The sequence below is a fragment of the Megachile rotundata genome, chromosome 11 (genome assembly GCF_050947335.1).
Source record: "Megachile rotundata isolate GNS110a chromosome 11, iyMegRotu1, whole genome shotgun sequence".
NCBI lineage: Eukaryota > Metazoa > Arthropoda > Insecta > Hymenoptera > Megachilidae > Megachile > Megachile rotundata.
In genome coordinates this window covers 12100135-12121681 of record NC_134993.1, presented here as the reverse complement: position 1 = coordinate 12121681, position 21547 = coordinate 12100135, and the positions used below count along the sequence as shown (strand labels likewise).

At 35.4% G+C, this 21547-nt stretch overlaps 1 protein-coding gene across 2 annotated transcripts in view; it reads right to left on the bottom strand.

Moving 5' to 3' along the window:
- Window positions 1-21547, bottom strand: part of CARPA (Carbonic anhydrase-related protein A) — a 304577-nt gene that overhangs the window by 56401 nt on the left and 226629 nt on the right. For both annotated transcript variants that reach the window (XM_076536805.1, XM_076536806.1), the window contains exon 4: window positions 8026-8217. In XM_076536805.1, coding sequence (XP_076392920.1) covers window positions 8026-8217 — 192 coding nt within the window. The remainder of the gene's footprint in view (window positions 1-8025; window positions 8218-21547) is intronic.

Here is a 21547-nt window from a genome sequence, read left to right as displayed (position 1 = left end):
TTATGGGCCGACCCATGGGGTTAAATTGCCCTCGCCTAGCACCTCCTATTGTTGTCTATTAATTATTGATCGGGAACAACGCTTCGTTCGTGTCTTGCCGATGATAGCGAGCCGAACTATGATTTATTGCCTTCGTCTTCTTTATTTACCGTTTACCTTTTCATTCTTATGAACGATCTGCTCAATTTTTACTTGGTTTATCAACGATAGAGTGTATTAGTATTACTGTCTTTATTCGCGGTTTTAAGTTGTTTATTTACAGCTTTATTATCGTTGCGTTTATTTGATCGCGATCAGTTACGGTGGACGGTTGTACCTGGGTGAAATAGGTACTTAACTGAATTGGGTGCTCAATTTTAATTATATAAGTTCATAGATGAAGTCTTGTTATCTCAAAAATGACTGGACACTGAGTACAGTTGGATGAATAGGTATTTACAGTATGGTCGCGGTAACTGATCGCGATCAGTTATGGTAAACATTTGTATATTTATCTGAGTATGCAATTGAATTAAGTGTTCAACTTTAATGACATAAGTTTATAGATGAATTCCTGCTATTTGCAAAATATATGAACGTTGAGTAAAGTTGTATGAACAGTTACTTACAGTAAGGTCGCGGTAACTGAGCGCGATCAGTTATGGCGAATATATGCACATTGAAATAAACTAGGTATGTGATTGAATTAGGTGTTCAATTTTAATTATACAAGTTCATAGATGAACTCCTGTTATTCGAATCATGGCTGAACGTCGACTGCAGCTGTGAACAGATATTTACAGTAAGGTCGCGGTAACTGATCGCGATCAGTTACGGTAAACGCTCGTTGTTTTCGAGCGTCGCTGAAACTGAAACACAGCTCATGATTGTGTATCTTCTATTATACTATAAACCTGTATACTTTACACCCTGCAAAGCAAACTTAAGACCCAGAGAAGTCTAACTACCGGTTCTGCCTTCCCGAAAAAGTCGATAAACGGTCCTCTACAGAAATGAAAATAGCAACCATACAAAAGCTACAACAAAGAAACAAGAATTCGCAATTGTAATCTCGTATTTCAACCGGCTCATAAATTAACGTAGGTACGTGACGTCTAATTTCGTCAAAAGGTGAAACGTCAGTGCCGCGATATTTCTCGTGGAAAATTTTGCGGCGGACATTTTTCAAATTCCGCCATCGCGAAAATGAAACCAGCGCAGAACAATTAAACGCGAAGTGGACAATTCCGGGCCGATCAATCATTTCGAACATTATAGCGGGGAAATTTATTTAAATCGCGGTATTTTCATTTCGCCTCGCGTTACATCGCCCGCCAATGAAACTATCCGCGATCGGATTTTCGATGGTTCGTGTTCCTCTTCGGATTCCAGCGATCGATTTACGGATACGCGTACTAGGTGAAATAAAAATGGAAATCGCGTGGACAGTTTACGTTTTACGGAAACAATGCGACCCTTTTCCGGATTAAAATTTTATTCCCGATTAAACGACGCCGGGTTCAGTCCGTTCGACGTTACGGATGATCGTTCTTTTCTGAGGGAAAAATACTATGATTGTATTTTTAACGGTTGAGGGATGGACTCCGGGTTAATTGTGACCCAAATGAAAACCGTATAATCTTCGATCGGCTTTCGTATAGAAGGGTTTTATGAATCTTGCATAAAGCAGTCCTCGAACTCGTAATTATCTAAAGCAAACATTCTAATTAATATCAAAGTCAGACGATGAGCGAGACTGTCAGGATGTTCTTTCTCGGCCCGTTGACGTCCAGGAAAAGTGGGTCGCGTGTGGAGAGGGTTCGCTTGCCGGAAGGATGAGCAGGCCGCAGTTAATTGGGTCATCGTCACGTCGCGTTTAACGAATGTTTAATTTGTCTCGTTAGGAAGCCGGCCCGTGATTAATTTCGATTAACTACGTCCTCGTCATCGTCGTTGGACCGCTACTCGTTATGCTCTTAACCTTGTCCGTGATTCGCTGATGAACTTTGTCAGCTCTTCAACCTTTATCAAGCGAAATGGCCGAAATATTTATATGGCATTGTTATTTTATTATTGTCTGGTTATTTTATTATTATTTCATTTCACGTTATTACTTATTTCGTTTCATTCACGTGTTTATGCAAGTAGCTCTTGCAGATCAAAATGGCGGGTTGATTCGAGGTAAGATGGCGGACCTATTGAAACAAAATGGCGGAGTTACTTGAATAAAATGGCGGATCTATTTGAATAAAATGACGGACTTCTTTAAACAACATGGCGGAACAATTCGAATAAAATTGAGGACGTATTGAAACAAGATGGCGGATCGATTCGAACAAAATGGCGGACGTATTAAAACAAAATGGCGGACTGATTCTAATAAAATGGCGAGTTTATTTAAACAAAATGGCGAACCTATTCACAACAAAATGGCGGACTTATTCAAACAAAATGGAGGACCTATTGAAACAAAATGGCGGATCTATTGAAACAAAATGGCGGACTCATTCAAACAAAATGGAGGACCTATTCAAATAAAATGGCGGACCTATTCACAACAACGTGGCGGACCTATTCAAATAAAATGGAGGACCTATTGAAACAAAATGGCGGACTTATTCAAACAAAATGGCGACGTATTCCAACAAAATGGAGGATCTATTGAAACAAAATGGCGACATATTCTAACAAAATGGCGGATCTATTAAAATAAAATAACAACCTAATTTCACAAACATAGTTATGTAGTTATCACGTAAATAATTTTAGAATACCTACTTTCATATATTTCTCTTCTTAATTTTCCAAATAAAAAATATCCAAAATATCAACAACATGTAATACAATTAATAACTTTTTTTACAAGAATTGACTTCAATTTACAGTTAAAGTAAACCATGTCAACCAACTAATTTCAATAACTAACAAATAAAATTGATGTTCACATACATCTTAACTGTGCTTAATTATAATCTTAACATTAATTCCACCCAGCCATAAAAATAAATAATAAACGACCCGAAAACGAAGAGAGACATTACAGAGATAGAAATGTTAAATTGCTAATTAGTATATTTCTGTAGTGCCTTGAATAAAGTATCGTTTGAAAACATTTTCTGGTTTTAGATATCTCGAAGAGATCGGATAACTGGAATGTTTTTAGTTTATTATCTCGCAAAGTCTGAAGCATTAAAATTACACGTCCAGTGTTATTTAAGGAATCGTTCAGTCTGTCGTGCACCATCTATCTCGATCAAATTAATATCGAATTCCCCGTCAAATTCCAGCGGGAACAGGAATATTATCGCGCGAGAAAATGACTCCGTTGAAATTCCTTGATATTCTACGGTGAGGATCCTCGTTTAATACTTTGACCCATATTCGGCTGACATTTGAATTTTCATGGGAACTTGATACCTATTTTGAGGGAAACGATCTTACATCCTAACTATAAACTGTTTTATATCGTTCTGGAAGACGGAATGATGTAGTACGAAGACACTTTGCTTGGTAATTGTCAGAATCGTTCTTGGAGATAACTGGTGTGTATGGAGATGTGTTAACATTTTTATGGGGTGTTCGTATGAAATTTAATGGTGATGGGACTCTTTTTGAGGACGCTTCAGGTTTGTTAATATTTCGAGTTTATTGTTAATTTTGGAATTATGATAGATGGAGATTATGTGGTTTCGGAAATTCTCAAATTTTCAAATTTTTCTAGTTTTTCGAATATTCAAAATTTGTCAATTTTCCCAAATTTTTCGAATTCCCCAAAATTCCCAAATTGTCTAAATTTGTCATATTCTCCAAATTTCACACATCCCTCAAATTAACCAAATTGCCCACATTTTCAATTGTCTCAAATTCCCTAATTTTCCTAAATTTCCAAAATATGTCAATTTTTCCAAATTTTTCAAATTCCCCAAATTTCTCAAAATTTTCAAATTTCCCGAATTTCTCAAATTCCCCAAATTTTCCATATTGTCTAAACTTTTCCTATTCTCTCAATTTCCAAAATTCCTCAAAATTCTTCAAATTCCCCAAATTTCCCAAATCCTTCAAATTAACTAAATTGTCCACATTTCCCAATTGTCTCAAATTCCTCAAATTTCCTAATTTTTCCCAAATCTCTAAAATTTGTTAATTTTTCCAAAGTTCGCAAATTCCCCAAATTTCTCAAATTTCCTAAATTTACCAAATGGTCTAAATTTGTCATATTCTCCAAATTTCCCAAATCCTCTGAATTCCTCAAATTTACAAAAATTACCCAAATGTCACAAATTCCCCGAATTCCCTACATTTCGCAAATCACAAAAATTTCTCAATTATCCCAAATTTTTCAAATTTCTTAAATTTCTTTATTTTCCCAAATCTACTAATTTTTCAAATTTCATAAAGTATTCAAATTTCCTAAATTTTAACAATTTCAAAAATTTCACAAACATCAAAAATTTCAAAAATTTCATAAACTTCAAAAATTTCAAAAATTGCATAAACTTCAAAAATTTCAAAAATTTCATAAACTTCAAAAATTTCAAAAATTGCATAAACTTCAAAAATTTCAAAAATTGCACAAACTTCAAAAATTTCAAAAATTTCATAAACTTCTAAAATTTCAAAAATTTCACAAACTTCAAAAATTTCATAAACTTCAAAAATTTTAAAAATTTCATAAACTTCAAAAATTTCAAAAATTGCATAAGTTACAAAAATTTCAAAAATTTCTAAAAATTAAGGAATTGTCGAATTCTCAAATTTTCTAATTTTTCCACTTTCCAATTTCTAATTTTTAATTCCCTTATTCCCAAATTCCCTTATTCCCAAATTCCCAAACATACTATTTGTCCAATTTTCCAATTAAAAATCCCCAATTACCTATTTAACCAAAAACTCAACGATAATCGAATTCTACAAACAACAAAACCCATAATTGTTCGAAATTGACATAAGAAGCGAATTAAATCTAATTAATACAAGCGAACAAGGTAAATGAAATAAGTACATGGTACGGAATGGCGGTTGTAAATTTCATATTTCGTTTGATGGATTGAAAGCCATTGAAAATGATCCTCCTCGAAACGAGAGCTCGCGTTAATATCCATATAATTAAAGGCGGGAAAGTTTCACGGCGGATTTTCAACGCTAAACGGTCAATATCGACTCGATGAAAAATTCACAGACTTTTTAATTCTTGCTTCGGGGAATAATTTTTCCGTTCTGCCATTATCGCCAATTCCGTTCGATTCTTTTACTTTTCACGTTTCTGTTTCTGTTTCGAATTTCTCGGATTTGTGTTAAATACATTTTATTGCATCGTAGTCTGAAAATCTACGACTCTGAAAGTCTGAAAGTCTTTTGAAATTCTGTAAGATTCAAATAATGAAATTTTGAAAATGTGAAATTCTGAAATCCTAAAATATTAAAATCCTAAAATCCTAAAATCCTAAAATCCTAAAATCCTAAAATCCTAAAATCCTAAAATCCTAAAATCCTAAAATCCTAAAATCCTAAAATCCTAAAATCCTAAAATCCTAAAATCCTAAAATCCTAAAATCCTAAAATCCTAAAATCCTAAAATCCTAAAATCCTAAAATCCTAAAATCCTAAAATCCTAAAATCCTAAAATCCTAAAATCCTAAAATCCTAAAATCCTAAAATCCTAAAATCCTAAAATCCTAAAATCCTAAAATCCTAAAATCCTAAAATCCTAAAATCCTAAAATCCTAACATTCTAAAATTCTAAAACCCTAAAAAAATAAAAAAACCTTAAAATCCTACATTTTTGTAATTTTGTCAATTTGTCAATTTGTAATTGTGTCAATTTGTAATTTTGTCAATTTGTAATTTTGTCAATTTGTAATTTTGTCAATTTGTAATTTTGTCAATTTGTAATTTTGTCAATTTGTAATTTTGTCAATTTGTAATTTTGTCAATTTGTAATTTTGTCAATTTGTAATTTTGTCAATTTGTAATTTTGTCAATTTGTAATTTTGTAATTTTGTAATTTTGTAATTTTGCAATTTTGCAATTTTGTTATCTTATAATCTTGTCATTTTAAAATTCCGAAATTTTGAAGGTCTAAAGTTCTGAAATTCTCAAAGTTCTCAAAGTTCTAAAAATTCTAAAAATTCTAAAAATTCTCCAAATTCCAAAAATTCCCAAAATTCACAAATTTCTGAAAATTCTGAAACCTCAAAATTCTCCAAATTCTTAAAATCCTAAAAATTCTCCAAATTCTCCAAATTCTCCAAATTCCAAAAATTCCCAAAATTCACAAAGTTCTGAAAATTCTCAAAATTCTCCAAATTCTTAAAATCCTAAAAATTCTTCAAATTCTCCAAATTCTCCAAATTCTTAAAATCCTAAAAATTCTTCAAATTCTCCAAATTCTCAAAATTCTCCAAATTCTCAAAATTCCAAAAATTCCAAAAATTCTCAGTTCTGAAAATTCTGAAATTTCTCAAAATTCTCCAAATTCTTAAAATCCTAAAAATTCTCCAGATTCTCCAAATTCTCAAAATTCCAAAAATTCTCAGTTCTGAAAATTCTGAAATTTCTCAAAATTCTCAAAATTCTTAAAATCCTAACAATTCTCCAAATTCTCCAAATTCTCCAAATTCTCAAAATTCCAAAAATTCCAAAAATTCTCAGTTCTGAAAATTCTGAAATTTCTCAAAATTCTCAAAATTCTTAAAATCCTAAAAATTCTCAAAATTCATAAAATTCCAAAAATTCTGAAAGCTGTAAAAATTCAGAAAAATGTGAAATCCTCGAATGGCGATATGGGTTCGCATGAAATACAAACTGATCAGAATCTAACATGATCTGCAAATGAACCCTACACCGTGCTACTGCATGAATGCGTCGAATTCGATGCTGACTAATCGAGGCAATTTGATATCCACTGATTCGTAACATCGATCAATACTACTGGTAAATAGGGCTGTTCTGCCTGTTGCTGATCCTCTCCTACTATAATTATTCTAAAAATTACCGAATGCCGATCAACTACGAACTTGCTAAAAAATTATTCCCATTCGTTACAATTTTACTTTGTCGTTGGTATAATAACAATATTTACATTACTGTACTCCAAACATTTCCTTCAAACTCAGAACATGGAGAGATTTAATCATTATTTGCATGAATAACATTCCAGTTAAATGTTTGAAAATATGGGTAATTAATTTCAGTTAATTTAGATGTAAATTACGATTAATTAATTTAAATTATATTCATCTACTTAATTGTATTTATAATTTAAAATATTAATTAAAATTGAGGAATAAAAATTTATATTTAATATTCATTTAGCTGATTATATTTATAATTTGAAGATTCGATTAATTTCGCTTAATTATTTTATTTGAACTAATTTTCAAAGTAAGTGAATCATAATAAATAGCACAAGAAGGGAAATGATTGATCAATTGATTATTGATTAATTTATTTTGGATCAATGGATGATTGATTAATCAATTGCTGATCGATTGATTATTGATGACTTGATTATTCACGAATTCAATATTGATGAATTAATTATTGATTAATTTATTGTGGAACAATTGATAATTGATGAATTGATAACTGATATATTGATTACTGATGAATTTATTTCTGACGAATCGATTATTGATTAATTTAGTGTCGATCAACTGATACTTGATTAATCGATTGCTGATTGAATGATTACTGAATAGTGGATTGTTGATCGATTGATTATTGATGAATTGATAACTGATATATTGATTATTGATGAATTTATTTCTGACGAATCGATTATTGATTAATTTATTGTCAATCAACTGATACTTGATTAATCGAATGCTGATTAAATGATTACTGATTAGTGGATTGTTGATAAATTTATTATTGATGAATTGATAACTGATAAATTGATTATTGATAAATCTATCATTGATGAATTGATTGTTGATGAGTTGATCATTGATGAATTGACTATTGATTATTTTATTCTTGATCGATTGATTATTAATTAATTGACTGTTAAGTAATCGATAATTGTTATTAAAAATAGCAACTCACCTCAGCAGGAAATGCATAATTATTGATACGATGCTCAGATCCATGATCATTGTCCATTCCATAGTGAATGTAGATCTCTTCGAACTGATAATGATAAGCAAGCGGACCACCCGTTATATTAACTCGCACTTTTGCTTCTCGATCCGCTCTGAATACCAGAAACTGACCAGTATTGTGTAAATGTCCGGAAACCTGGAAATTCAAGCAAAAATGTTCTCTTTTAAGTCTAACATCGTCGGAAGTGAATTCCATGAAAATTCAACGAACGCCATTAAAATTTAATTATAATTAAAAGTAAATTAAATTTAAGTATAATTAATAATAAAATTAACAATTCGTAAATTCTAAAGAACTCTATTTATATAAATTATAAATATGTGATTACAATAAACAGAAATTGTAAATTAAATAAAATTTGCAAAAATGATAGAATTATGAATGAAATTTACCAAAATTGTATAATAAAAAATAAAATTAACAAATTAAACAATTTCGTTCTAAATAATGATCTAACTTGATTATATATATGTTACCATTGAAAAACCGAAATCTGGTGAATGTCGACATTCACATAGTCGCTTGGTGTATGTCCGAAATATTTGCTAAATACCCTTATTTCTGACTTACACCGGTAAATGTCGACATTCACCATGCACTAATGGTGAATGTTGAACATGTCGGAGATTTATATTTTCTTCTCCGTAATTCAGTCGCTATAAAACGTCACAAGGGTGACGTAACTTGTTCGCCTCTCTTTCTGAGAGGAGAGACCAACAATTTAAAACACATAGTACATTCTAAGCATACGTGTTCTTCCTCCGTGGCCTATTCTGGCGCGAGTTTCATATAGTATACCGAACAATTTTTCATTGGTAACATAATACTGTATATTCGTTTCCCCTGATTTTAATGGTACAATTAATTTCCTTTCATCATTAATTTTTAAAACGTCAAAACGTTTTAATCGTCTGTAATCCAAAGGTGTGTTGCACTTAGTTTTAGCGGAAACCACTTCAGAAAGTATTTTAGAGTACTTTTCTTGAGAAAAATAAAAACAATTGTCTTCTCGTTTACCCGCAATTAATGCATTTAACTTTTCAAGAAAAAGATCACGATTTACTGCAGTATCCATTCAGTATAAATTACGGTATTGGAAAAAGAATTAAGAAAACGTTGCTCGCATCATCAAAGCTTGCATAAGATTGACAAAGCTGACTGACTCCCAGCAGAACACAGGATTTGGCGGGAGAGAGCCAGTCGCTTCTTCGTCGGCTCCTCTCTTTTGGACCTCCACCAGAGCATATCTGTGATTGTCGACATACACCGGCGAGGGTCCGAATGTACAAGAATGTAATAAAATATTCGGTCTTTCACGGTAATATATGTAATTAGATATATTTATTGCATAATTCCTCTTAATCTAGTATATTTTCCCAGAAATCGATAACAGAGTCGAAAACGTGGATAACACGACGAAAATGCGATAAGCAAAAGAGGCAAACATGACCTGCACGATATATAATTAAAATAGTGCAACTTTGTTAAGTCCCGTACGAAATGCAATTATCCTGCATTACGCTTTGCGCGTGAATCATTTTCATTTAAATCGCCGTAATTCCTGTAAAATTTCAATCCGACGTCGGTCCATCGAGTTACAATCACCAATACAAAACGTGGGTACGCAGATTCTAGCGACGATTTGTAATTCGTCCGAAAATTAATCAGCGATTCGAGCATTTTCAATAAATTTCTGGCGATCGAGTTCAATTATTTGTCTCTGAAACATTGATTACACGTTTGTTGCGATTATAAAATTTTCCACTTGTAGTGGTTTTAAATGAATTATTTTAACGCGCATAATCAAGTGATCAGATGTAGTTTTTGGCAAAAATTTTATGATTTTGGAGTTCGGGGATTTGCAATTTTTGACATTTGAGAGATTGAAGAGTTGGTAGATTTAAAATTTCCGAATTTCTGGGTTTTTAGATTTTTGCAATTTTCATATTTTTAGATTGACAGATTTTCAAGATTCTAAATTTCCAAAGTTTTAAATTTCTCAATTTTCCAAATTCCCAATTTCCCAATTTCCCAAATTCCCAAATTCCCAAATTCCCAAATTCCCAAATTCCCAAATTCCCAAATTCCCAATTTTCCAATTTCCTATTTTCCCAAATTCCCAATTTCCCAATTTCCCAATTTCCCAATTTCCCAATTTCCCAATTTCCTATTTCCTATTTTCCCAAATTCCCAATTACCCAACTTCCCATTTTCCCTATTTCCCATTTCCTCAATTTCCCATTTCCCCAATTTCCCATTTCCCCAATTTCCCATTTCCCCAATTTCCCATTTCCCCAGTTTCTCATTTCCCCAATTTTCCATTTCCCCAATTTCCCATTTCCCCAATTTCCCAAATTTCCACTTCCCCAATTTCCCAATTTCGTATTTCTCCAATTTCAAACTTTAAATTTGCCAAATTCCCAATTTCTCATTTTTCCAATTTCAAAATTTTAATTTCCCAATTTCCTATTTTCTCAATTCCTCAACTCCCCAATTTCAAAATTTAAATTTGCCAATCTCCCATTTTCTCAATTTCACAATTTAAATTTCCCATTTTCCCAATTTCCATATTTCTAAACCTCCAATTTGAATTTCCCGCCAATTTACATTACGCACCCTCGCGCCATAAACAAACCCTCCTCCCCTTACTTAAATACAAAAAAGGAATGCAAATATATTAAACAAATCTCCATAAATATATTCAAGGGACAAATAGGTCTCAAAATCCAGCCGGAAACTCGTGAGAAAATCGAAGATCGTTTCATCGAACAGAAAGACGCAGAAATACGAAAGGAAAACGGGCGTCGAAGCGGAAACTGCGGCACGTTTAATGGAAGACGGACGAAACTAGCCGGAAGAGAGCCCGTGGGACGGAAATCTATTGCAAAATAATAAGTTATCCGTGGGGCGACTTTTGCCGACGTGTCGTCCGTGGTTGGCTTTTCCCCGGGGTTACCTCATTATTTCTAACTGATGACGCCATAATTCAGCTCCTCGCGACAAGAAAATGGACTTTCTACCGTACGTTTTTGACGTTCTCGACTGTACTGTAATATAAGTGCAATTCTTATTGTTTTGTAGGGCACACATTCCTCGATGGATATTTAATTATGATTATTTTGCAACGATTAACCCTTTGCGCTCGAGAGGCACCTCTTAGGCGCCATTCGATTTAATACAATAATTTAAAAGAAGCATTATTTAATTAATTCTATAATAGTGCTTATGTATAAACATAGTGAAATAGATAATAGTGGAAATTATTAGTAGAGAAATAATAACTTCAAAAGAAGTCATTTAACATTTTAATTAATATTTTAAAGTTGCTGTTTGCAAACTGTAAAATTATCTTCGAGTGCAAAGGGTTAATATATGTACATGGACACTTCTATTTTGTTATTAATATCATAAATTATTAATATGTTATTAATGGGTAAAATAATAAATCACGCAATTTTTTACTATATGCAGTGCTTGATTACTATTATTTTTTAGAATTCTTCAAGTTTTCCATAAAGTAGCATAGAGGAATAATAGAGTAGTGGTAAAGTGACATAGTTGTATAATAGCACGGTAGTAAGGTGGTATGATGGTATGAGGGTATGGTAGTAGGATGATATGGTGGTATAGTAGTATAGTAGCATAGTAGTATACTTGTATAGTGGCACAATAATGTAGTAGTATAACAGTAAAGTCCTGAATACGTCCAAAGTGCGTCACGAGTGAGTCATGAGTACGTCACAAGAATTAGAAATGCGTCATGAGTGCGTCACAAGTATCACGAGTATCGCAAGTATGACATGAGTGCGTCACAAGTATTACAAGCGTGTCATGAGTGCGTCACGAATCTATCCTGAATGCGTCATGAGTGCGTCACGAATCTGTCCAGAATGCGTCACGAATCTATCCTGAATGCGTCATGAGTGCGTCATGAATCTATCCTGAATGCGTCAGTAATGCGTCACGAATCTATACTGAATGCGTCATGAGTGCGTCACGAATCTATCCTGAATGCGTCATGAGTGCGTCATAAGTACCACAAGTGCGTCACGAATCTGTTCTGAGTGCGTCACGAATCTATCCTGAATGCGTCAGTAATGCGTCACGAACCTATCCTGAATGCGTCATGAGTGCGTCATAAGTATCACAAGTGCGTCACGAATCTGTTCTGAATGCGTCATGAGTGCGTCACGAGTGCGTCACAAGTATTACAAGTGCGTCACGAATCTGCTCTGAATGCGTCATGAGTGCGTCACAAATGAATCCCGAATGCGTAATGAGTACGTCACGAATCTATCCCGAATGCGTCATGAGTGCGTCACAAATGAATCCCGAATGCGTAATGAGTACGTCACGAATCTATCCCGAATGCGTCACGAGTGCGTCACGAATCTATCCTAAATGCGTCACGAATCTATCCTGAATGCGTCAAGGGTGCGTCACGAGTGCCACACGTGCGTCAAGAGTGCGTCTCGAGTGCGTATAGTCTCTCCGAATAAAATAGTAAAATCCGTAAATAGTAACCTTGCGAAGTACTATACCAAAGGTTAATATACTAAAATAGTAAAACCATAAAACAATACCCCAGGAAAGTATCAAAGCAGCAAAATAGTGAAATAGTCAAACAGCAACCTACTATAACGTTACGACGAAAAATGATAAAACACCGTAGGGCAGTACAACCAGAAACTGAAACAGCATTCGGCCAGCAGGGAACAGTCGATTACACACGGTGGCGCAAACCTTGGAAATCCGTAGCGCGCTGATGGTGTACTAATTAGAAGCTCTACCGTGGAAAAGAGCGAAGATGAGAGTCCAAGATAGAGTCACGCGGCAGGTAATTTGGGGTACAGGATGAAATTTGGTAAAGCCTTGACCGTGCAACCGGCTCATCTCACGGCCTCACCCGGTCCGACGCGAAATTAACGCTTTGTATGCGACTGAAAACTGTGACGAACAGCCAACTACCGCGATGCACCCTGCCACGGTTCATTAACTTCGTTAGAAAAAGGAACACTCCACTTACCCTTTTCTTTTTCGCTCTCGCAAACAACGCCACGCTATCGGTATAATAATTTCTGCGTCACGCTCGTCCGTTAAAAGCATACGTCGTTCAACGACGCGACGGCGTCCGAGAAATTAAACGCGTTTGTGTGTCAAAGAAATTCAGTATATTTTGCTCTTAAACAGCGTGGAGAAATTTAACACTTTTCTGGAGTCGGTTTCACTTGCGATATATTGCAATTTTATGAAATAATAGTATCTTCGTTGTTTTCCGTGGTACAACTTAGTGAAAACTAGGGATATTTGGATTTAGGGACATTGGAGTCTAGGGATATTTTAATGTAAGGATATTGGGATCTAGGGACTTTGGGAATTGGCGAAGATGGCATTTTGGGGGTATTGGAATTTAGGGGTACTGAGATCTAGGAATATTTAAATCTAGGGATATTTGACGTAGAGTTATTTGGATTTGGGGATATCACGGTTTAGGTACATTCGAATCTGGGGATATTTAAATTTACAGATATGGGGATTTAGGGATGTTAGGTTCCAAGCATATTTAAATCTAGGGATATTTCAATGTGGTATAATTGGGATTTGGAAATATCACGATTTGGGGACATTCGAATCTGGGGATATTAAGATTTAAGGTCATTCGACTCTAGGGATATTCAAATCTATGGATATAGGGATTTAGGGATATTAGGTTCCAAGTGTACTTTTGAATCTAGGGATATTTGAATGTAGCGTAATTGAGATTCGATGATATTGGGATTTAATGAAATTTGAATCCAGGGATATTAAGATCGAAGTGTATTTAAATCTAGGGATATTTGAATGTAGGGTAATTTAAATTTGGGGATATTAGAATTTAGTGAAATTTGAATCTAGGAATACCGAAATCCAAGGATACTGGAATCTAGGGATATTAGAACGTATTGTTATTAGAATCTAGGGACATTCGAATCTACAGATATTGAAGTCTAGGGATTTCAGAATCTAGGGATACTTCGTCTAGGTAGATTCGTACACAGATATATTGATATCTAGGGATATTAGTATTGTGGCGTAATTGGACCTAGAGATATTGTGACCTAAAGATATTTGAATCTCAAAATTTGAAAATCTAGGGTATTTTTCAAATTGTGAGATTTAGGAAAATTTAAAAATTTGAAAGTTTGGAATTTGAAAATCTAGGGAATTTTTCAAATTGTGAGATTTAGGAAAATCTGGAAATTTGAAAATCTAGGGAATTTTTCAAATCGTAAGATTTAGGAAAATTAAAAAATGTGAAAGTTTGGAATTTGAAAATCTAGGGAATTTTTCAAATCGTAAGATTTAGGAAAATTTAAAAATTCGAAAGTGGAATTTGAAAATCTAGGGAATTTTTCTAATTGCGAGATTCAGGAAAGTTTGGAAATTTGAAAATCTAGGGAATTTTTCTAATTGCGAGATTCAGGAAAGTTTGGAAATTTGAAAATCTAGGGAATTTTTCAAATCGTAAGATTTAGGAAAATTTAAAAATTTGAAAATTGGTGAGATTTTAAGAATTTGTAAATTTGAAAATTTCGGAATCTGTAAATTTAGAAATTGTGAAAACCGTCTTAATAAATACCTTCCATTGAATCTGAAAAAAAGTCTTCCCTTCAGAACGACATAAAATCTAGTAAATAACATCTCGAGGCCACGTTCGTTGATCGAGTTTCGCAATTTATACATTCAGATCAGCCGTGGTCCTTTAAACGTTACTTTCCGAACTGTAATTCGCGAACGTCACCCCGTCCCTCGCCCCCGTCCAATTTTCGCCGTCTCGGAAGTCGGATCGATGAGAGCCGGAAGAAGACTCGCGAGGCGATTCTGCGAGGTCCCGGCCCGCACAAAAGGCGTCGTTCTTTCGTCGAAGCTCAAAGTTCATCCCTTACCCCCTTTAAACCGTCTGAGAAAGTCGTAGCAGCCGAACAATCGTCACAGCGAATTCTGACTATGCCGGCCGGTTTTGTTCCCGCCGGAAGTGGAAGATTCACGAGGGACCGTCCACGGAAACCGGCCAGCTAGCGAGACGCGTCGCGAACTTCATCGGGTGCATCGGTGATTAATGCGACCGACTGAACTTTTCGGCTATCAAAGGAAACTTCGGCACGAATAGGCGGGCTTGGATTCTTTGCTTGCTTTCAAAACGAATCTTGGAAGAGAATCGATGAGGATGGGCTTAATCGCTCTTTTTTTCTTCGATTGGTACTGTAAAAAGGATTGATTTATCTTTGTGTTCGAGTGCGATCTTACAGGATGGGGAAAGGGAGGCGTGGTTATGGCGTTTGCGATTTCGAAGTGTAGGGGAGATTGAAAATATTTAGTTTGATTAATTTTTTTTCGATGAGCTTTAAATTTTGGTAAATTTAGTTTGATTTATTTGTGGACTCGAAGATGTGAGGATTTGTAGATCTGTACAATTGTACATCTATAGATTTTAGAATTGAATAATTGAATAATTGAATAATTGAATAATTGAATAATGGAATAATTGAATAATTGAATAATCGAATAATTGGATCACTGAAGAATTGAATAATCGAATAATTAAATCACTGAAGAATTGAATAATTGAAAAATGGAAGAATCGAAGAATGGAAGAATGGAAGAATGGAAGAATTGAAGAATTGAAGAGTTGAAAAATTGAAGAATTGAATAATTGAAGAATTAAACAATTGAATAGTTGAATAATTGAAGAGTTGAAAAGTTGAAGAATTGAAGAATTGAAGAATTAAAGAATGGAAGAATTGAAGAATGGAAGGATTGAAGAATTGAAGAATTGAAGAGTTGAAGAATTGAAGAATCGAAGAATTGAAGAATTGAAGAGCTGAAAAAATGAATAGATGAAAAATTGAAAAATTGAAAAATTGAAAAATTGAAAAATTGAAAAATTGAAAAATTGAAGAATTGAATAATTGAATAATTGAAGAATTAAACAATTGAAGAGTTGAAGAATTGAAGAGCTGAAGAACTAAAGAATTGAAGAATGAAAAAATTGAAGAATTGAAGAATTGAAAAATTGAAAACTCTCTCATCATAGAATAACATGCTGAAATAATTGACCAAAATTCCTAATCTTGATATGGTAAACATTTTTCTTGTATTTAATAATCGCATTTTAGATAAGCTAATATTAATTACGCTCTCAGCGTTCGATGTTAACGTCGGTGGTGTTAGGAACAGCTAATAACAAGTGGAACAGGTCTGCGAGAATTCAGACGGACGTGCAGTAGTATAGGACGGCGTATGGTCAGACATAAGGGGAGCTCAATGGACCATGTATTTCCGTGCCAGCAAGTAGAATGGATACATACCGTATCGAACGTGGGATGAGGCAGAAGAGAATGAAGCATGACGTGTATACAAAAGGATGCGAACAGAGCTTCCAAATAATTGGTAAACAACAATTTACTATCTCGTTCAACAAACACTGACTCTACAAGATTTAACAAGTTGTCTCGCTTTAAAAAATTTTTTATTGTAGCAGCAGACCGTAAGGTTCTGACGAGTGTATTTTTTATTGTCGTATCTGGTTGCGAACCTTAACCTTAGCAGTAGATTTGTTTGCAGTTTTCTATTCGTGTCGAGGTATCGTTTTACTTGCTTAGGTCACTGCGGGGAAATAGACCCACTTCATACGTCACTCGCGTTTCCATCTCCACCCGAATTTTAGCTAAACCAATAGAAAATTAGAAACTGTTTTCCCTCGGCAATGTCACAAAAATTCTACCCACTCCGAGCTTTTGCGAGACGTAAAAATTCTTCGGACACTCTCGAGTCATCGAGTACGTAGCAAAATAAACTCTGGTCCGAAGTCAAATTCATTTCTTAGATCCCCTTGTGTACTTGTTGGGAATCTGATGATTCGTCGTTTAATCGTCACTACTGCTGACGTTGTGACGCATCAGGTGCGTTAGGTGCGTCAGGTGTGTCAATCAAGTGCGTCAGGCGCGTCAATCAAGTGTGTCAGGTGCGTCAGGTGCGTCAGTCAGAAGTAACTGTGGAATCTAATGATTCGTCGCTTAATCGTTATTACTGTTGATGTTGTGACGCATCAAATGCGTCAGATGTGTCAATCAAGTGCCTCAGGGAAGTCAAGTATGTCAATCAAGTGCGTCAAGAGTGTCAGTCAAAAGTAACTGGGCAATCTAATGATTCGTCGTTTAACCATCACTACTGCTGATATTGTGACGCATCAGGCGCATCAGGTAATAAACTCAAGAATAAACTTGAAACATATGTATAGATATATGTTCTGTAAAAAAATTTTCTTAAATAAAGGTATGTTTGTTTACTTTTGAAACAACGTTCAGTGTGTATCGATGAATCATCAAGCACGATCACGTGTAACTACAGTCCCATTTCGATCATTAATACCAAACTCAATTTCTACCCCGTAATTATTGCTAACAACAAAACGGCCGCCATCATTGCATATCGGATTTTACCCAAATTGAATTCTATTTCGGGACAGGCTGCGTCAATCAGCTGCCTTCGATACTATTGAATCGATTCAAAACTTCCATTTTCCCTATTCATCATTTTATTCTGTGCTGTTTTACCGTGCCCCATGCACCGCAAGATAACGGAATAAAAGTAATCAATTCTTTTGAAATTCGGTTGGGGTAAATACACAACCGTTCTGGGATCATGAAACGAATTTTTGATGCGTGAATTGTTTTGAGAGAAGCTAATTTATTGAAAATTTTGGAATTTTGAAATTTTATGAGGTGTAAGATGTCATTTTGGAATTGTGGATTTTCCTGAATTTTTAAATTTTCAAGGTAACGAGTTTTTAGGTTAGTAGATTTCCAGTTTCGCAATTTTTGAATAGTATAATTTTTTAATTTTTTAATTTCATGATTTCCTAATTTCCTAATTTCTTAATTTCTCAATTTCCCAATTTCCCAATTTCCCAATTTCCCAATTTCCCAATTTCCCAATTTCCCAATTTCCCAAATTCCCAATTTCCTATTTTCCCAATTTCCTAATTTCCTAATTTCCTAATTTCCCAATTCCCTCATTTCTTAATTTCGTAATTTCCTGATTTCCTAATTTCCTAATTTCATAATTTCCCAATTTGCCAATTTCCCAATTCCCTATTTTCCCAATTTCCCAGTTCGCCAATTTCCCAATTTCCTAATTTCCTAATTTCCTAATTTCCTAATTTCCCAATTTCTCAATTTCCCAATTTCCCAATTTCTCAATTTCCCAATTTCTCAATTTCTCAATTTCCCAATTTCCCAATTTCCTATTTTCCCAATTTCCCAATTTCCTAATTTCCTAACCTCCTAATTTCCTAATTTCCTAATTTCCAAATTCCCTAATTTAACATAACCCAAAATTCCACCTACTAAAACCAACACCATAAAATAAAAAGAAAATTGCTAAGCAAAGTGATTCGACAGATCTTTCGTCGCACATAATTCGCGGGCGATCCAGCATAGAAAAATGTTCGGACCGGAAGCGTCGTCAGCCTTAACTGCGGTCCGGAAACCGCGATGACGTCACATCTGGTCCCGTCGCTACTTAAACACAGCTCCCGGTCCGTTCCGTATCCCCGCTGTTCCGCCGGAAGTCGGGGAAGGGGTGTGGCGTAGCTCGTGAATTTATACGGCGTTTAACCCGGTTTAAACTTTGGCACTTAAATTAAACAATAGAACGAACCGCGCCGTGCCGAGTCGAACGTACGTCTTCGACTGAGCTTCCTCTGTCCTTCTTCCGCCATTTCAACCTGCCCCCCCGCCCCCCGACACGTTTTTCTTTTCCCAGCCGTTCGCTGCCCAATCCAGGATTCGAACCGAGAAACGTCTGCACGGACTAACATTGTCGGACGTCGGATAATTTCGCGATCGAGACTTCACGATTGAAGGGACTCCTAATTCTGACGAACGGCACGATCCGTCTGGACTTCCGGTCGCGGTTCTCTTCGGAATATGTGCGAACGGGACGGTTTCAAATGTCGTATCGGTTGAAATATTGCCTCGTATCGGATTATTGACCTTTGGTGAATGGAGAGGTGAAGATGTTTTAGGTTTGGAAAAAGCGCGGGAAACTGAGTCTTCTTTAAATTTGAATAGTTTGTGATTGGTGGGGTTGATTGGTGTGGTTGGGAAGGTATGAACTTTTTCGAGAACCTGCAAAATTTTGCTACCCCAAAATGACGCACTGATGACGCAATTGGAACACTCATGACGGACTCATGACGCACTTGGAACACTCCTGACGCACTGACGACGCACTTGGAATACTCATGACCCACATGGAATACTCGCGACGCACTGATGACGCACTCATGACGCACTTGCGATACCCCGGACGCACTGATGACGCATTTTGAATGTTCGTGACGCACGGATGACGCACTTGGAATACTCGTGACGCACTGCGAATACTCATGACGCACTCGTGACGCACTCGTGACGCACTTGGAATGCTCATGACGCACTCGTGACGCACTCGTGACGCACTCGTCATACCCCTGACGCACTGCTGACGCACTTGGAATGCTCGCGACGCACTGACGACGCACTTGGAATACCCGTGACGCACTGCGAATACTCGTGACGCACTCGTGACGCACTTGGAATGCTCATGACGCACCCGTGACGCACTTGGAATACTCGTGACGCACTCGTGACGCACTGGGAATTCTCATGACGCACTCGTGACGCACTTGTAATACTCATGACGCACTCGTGACGCACTCGTTATACCCCTGACGCACTGATGACGCACTTGGAATGTTCACGACGCACTGATGGCGCATTTGGAATACTCGCGACGCACTGCGAATACTCATGACGCACTCGCGACGCAGTTGGAATACTCATGACGGACACATGACGCACTTGGAACGCAACTTGGGGTTGATTGGTGTGGTTGGAAAGGTATGGAGCTTTTCAAGAACCTGCAAAATTTTGCTACCCCAAATTATCAAGCTCTAAAAAAATGATCACCTCGCGCGTCCCTTTAAAACCCCCTCCATAAACCATCAGTCACATAAAAAAATAAATTCGCAAATTTTCATTTCCGCTGAGAAGAAGCTTACTCCACATTTCGTACCGAAACATCGTCAATCTTAAGACATGAAATAAACATCCCAGAGTGATCCCGTTGTCTCGAAACGAAGTGTCCCATGATCGTTACAGTAATCCAGAGGTCCAAAGACAGGGGGTGGAAATGGAACAGGATATGAAATACAGCGAGACAAGTTATGGGTATCAAGGTTTTGCCCTTTGTCGCAGGGACCGTGGGCTGCACATGCACGCTTATACTGAAGATTAATAGTTACATTACGGGGATGCGACGGTCCAGATGTATTTGGGCTCGCGTTCTGATACTTCCTTAGAAATTAATATTCTAAACAGGCCATTAATTCCGTGGACACGCGAGACTTGCGGCATTAATAATCCAAGGATAATTTGCCTTACCGAACGACGTAACGGGGAATACGTCACAGACGTTCGGACCGCCAATCAAATTTTACATTAATATTCTAGTCGCTTTTCGAATTATAGTATTGTCACGATTTACACTGGTGTTATGTGTTAATAATAGGTGGATTCAAAGTTTCATGTTATTAGAAAGGTACTTTTCAATTTTTCAATTTTTCAATTTTTCAATTTTTCAATTATTCCACCATTCCATTATTCTATTATTCCATTATTTCATTCTAGCATTATTCCATTCTAGCATTATTCCATTCTAGCATTATTCCATTCTAGCATTATTCCATTCTAGCATAATTCCATTCTACAATTATTCCATTCTACCATTATTCCATTCCAGCATTAATCCATTCTACCATTATTCCATTCTAGCATAATTCCATTCTAGCATTATTCCATTCTAGCATTAATCCATTCCACCATTATTCCATTTTACCATTATTCCATTCTACCATTATTCCATTATACCATTATTTCATTCTACCATTATTCCATTCTACCATTATTCCATTTTAGCATTATTCCATTTTGGCATTATTCCATTCTATCATTATACCATTTTACCATTATTCCATTCTACCATTATTCCATTCTACCATTATTCCATTCTACCATTATTCCATTCTACCATTATTCCATTCTACCATTATTCCATTCTACCATTATTCCATATTAGCATTATTCCATTTTACCATTATTCCATTCTAGCATTATTCAATCATTCAATTTTTTAATTCTTCTATACTTCCATTCGTCAATCCTTCAATTTTTCAATTCTTCTATTTTTCAACTCTTCAATTCTACAATTCATTACTTCGACAATCTATCAATTCTACATTTCTTCCACTTTTCATTTCTTCAATTCTTCAATTCCTCAATTCTTCATTATTCAATTACTCAATTACTGAATTATTCAATTATTCAATTGTTCAATTATTTAATGATTCAATTGTTCAATTATTCAATTGTTCAATTACTCA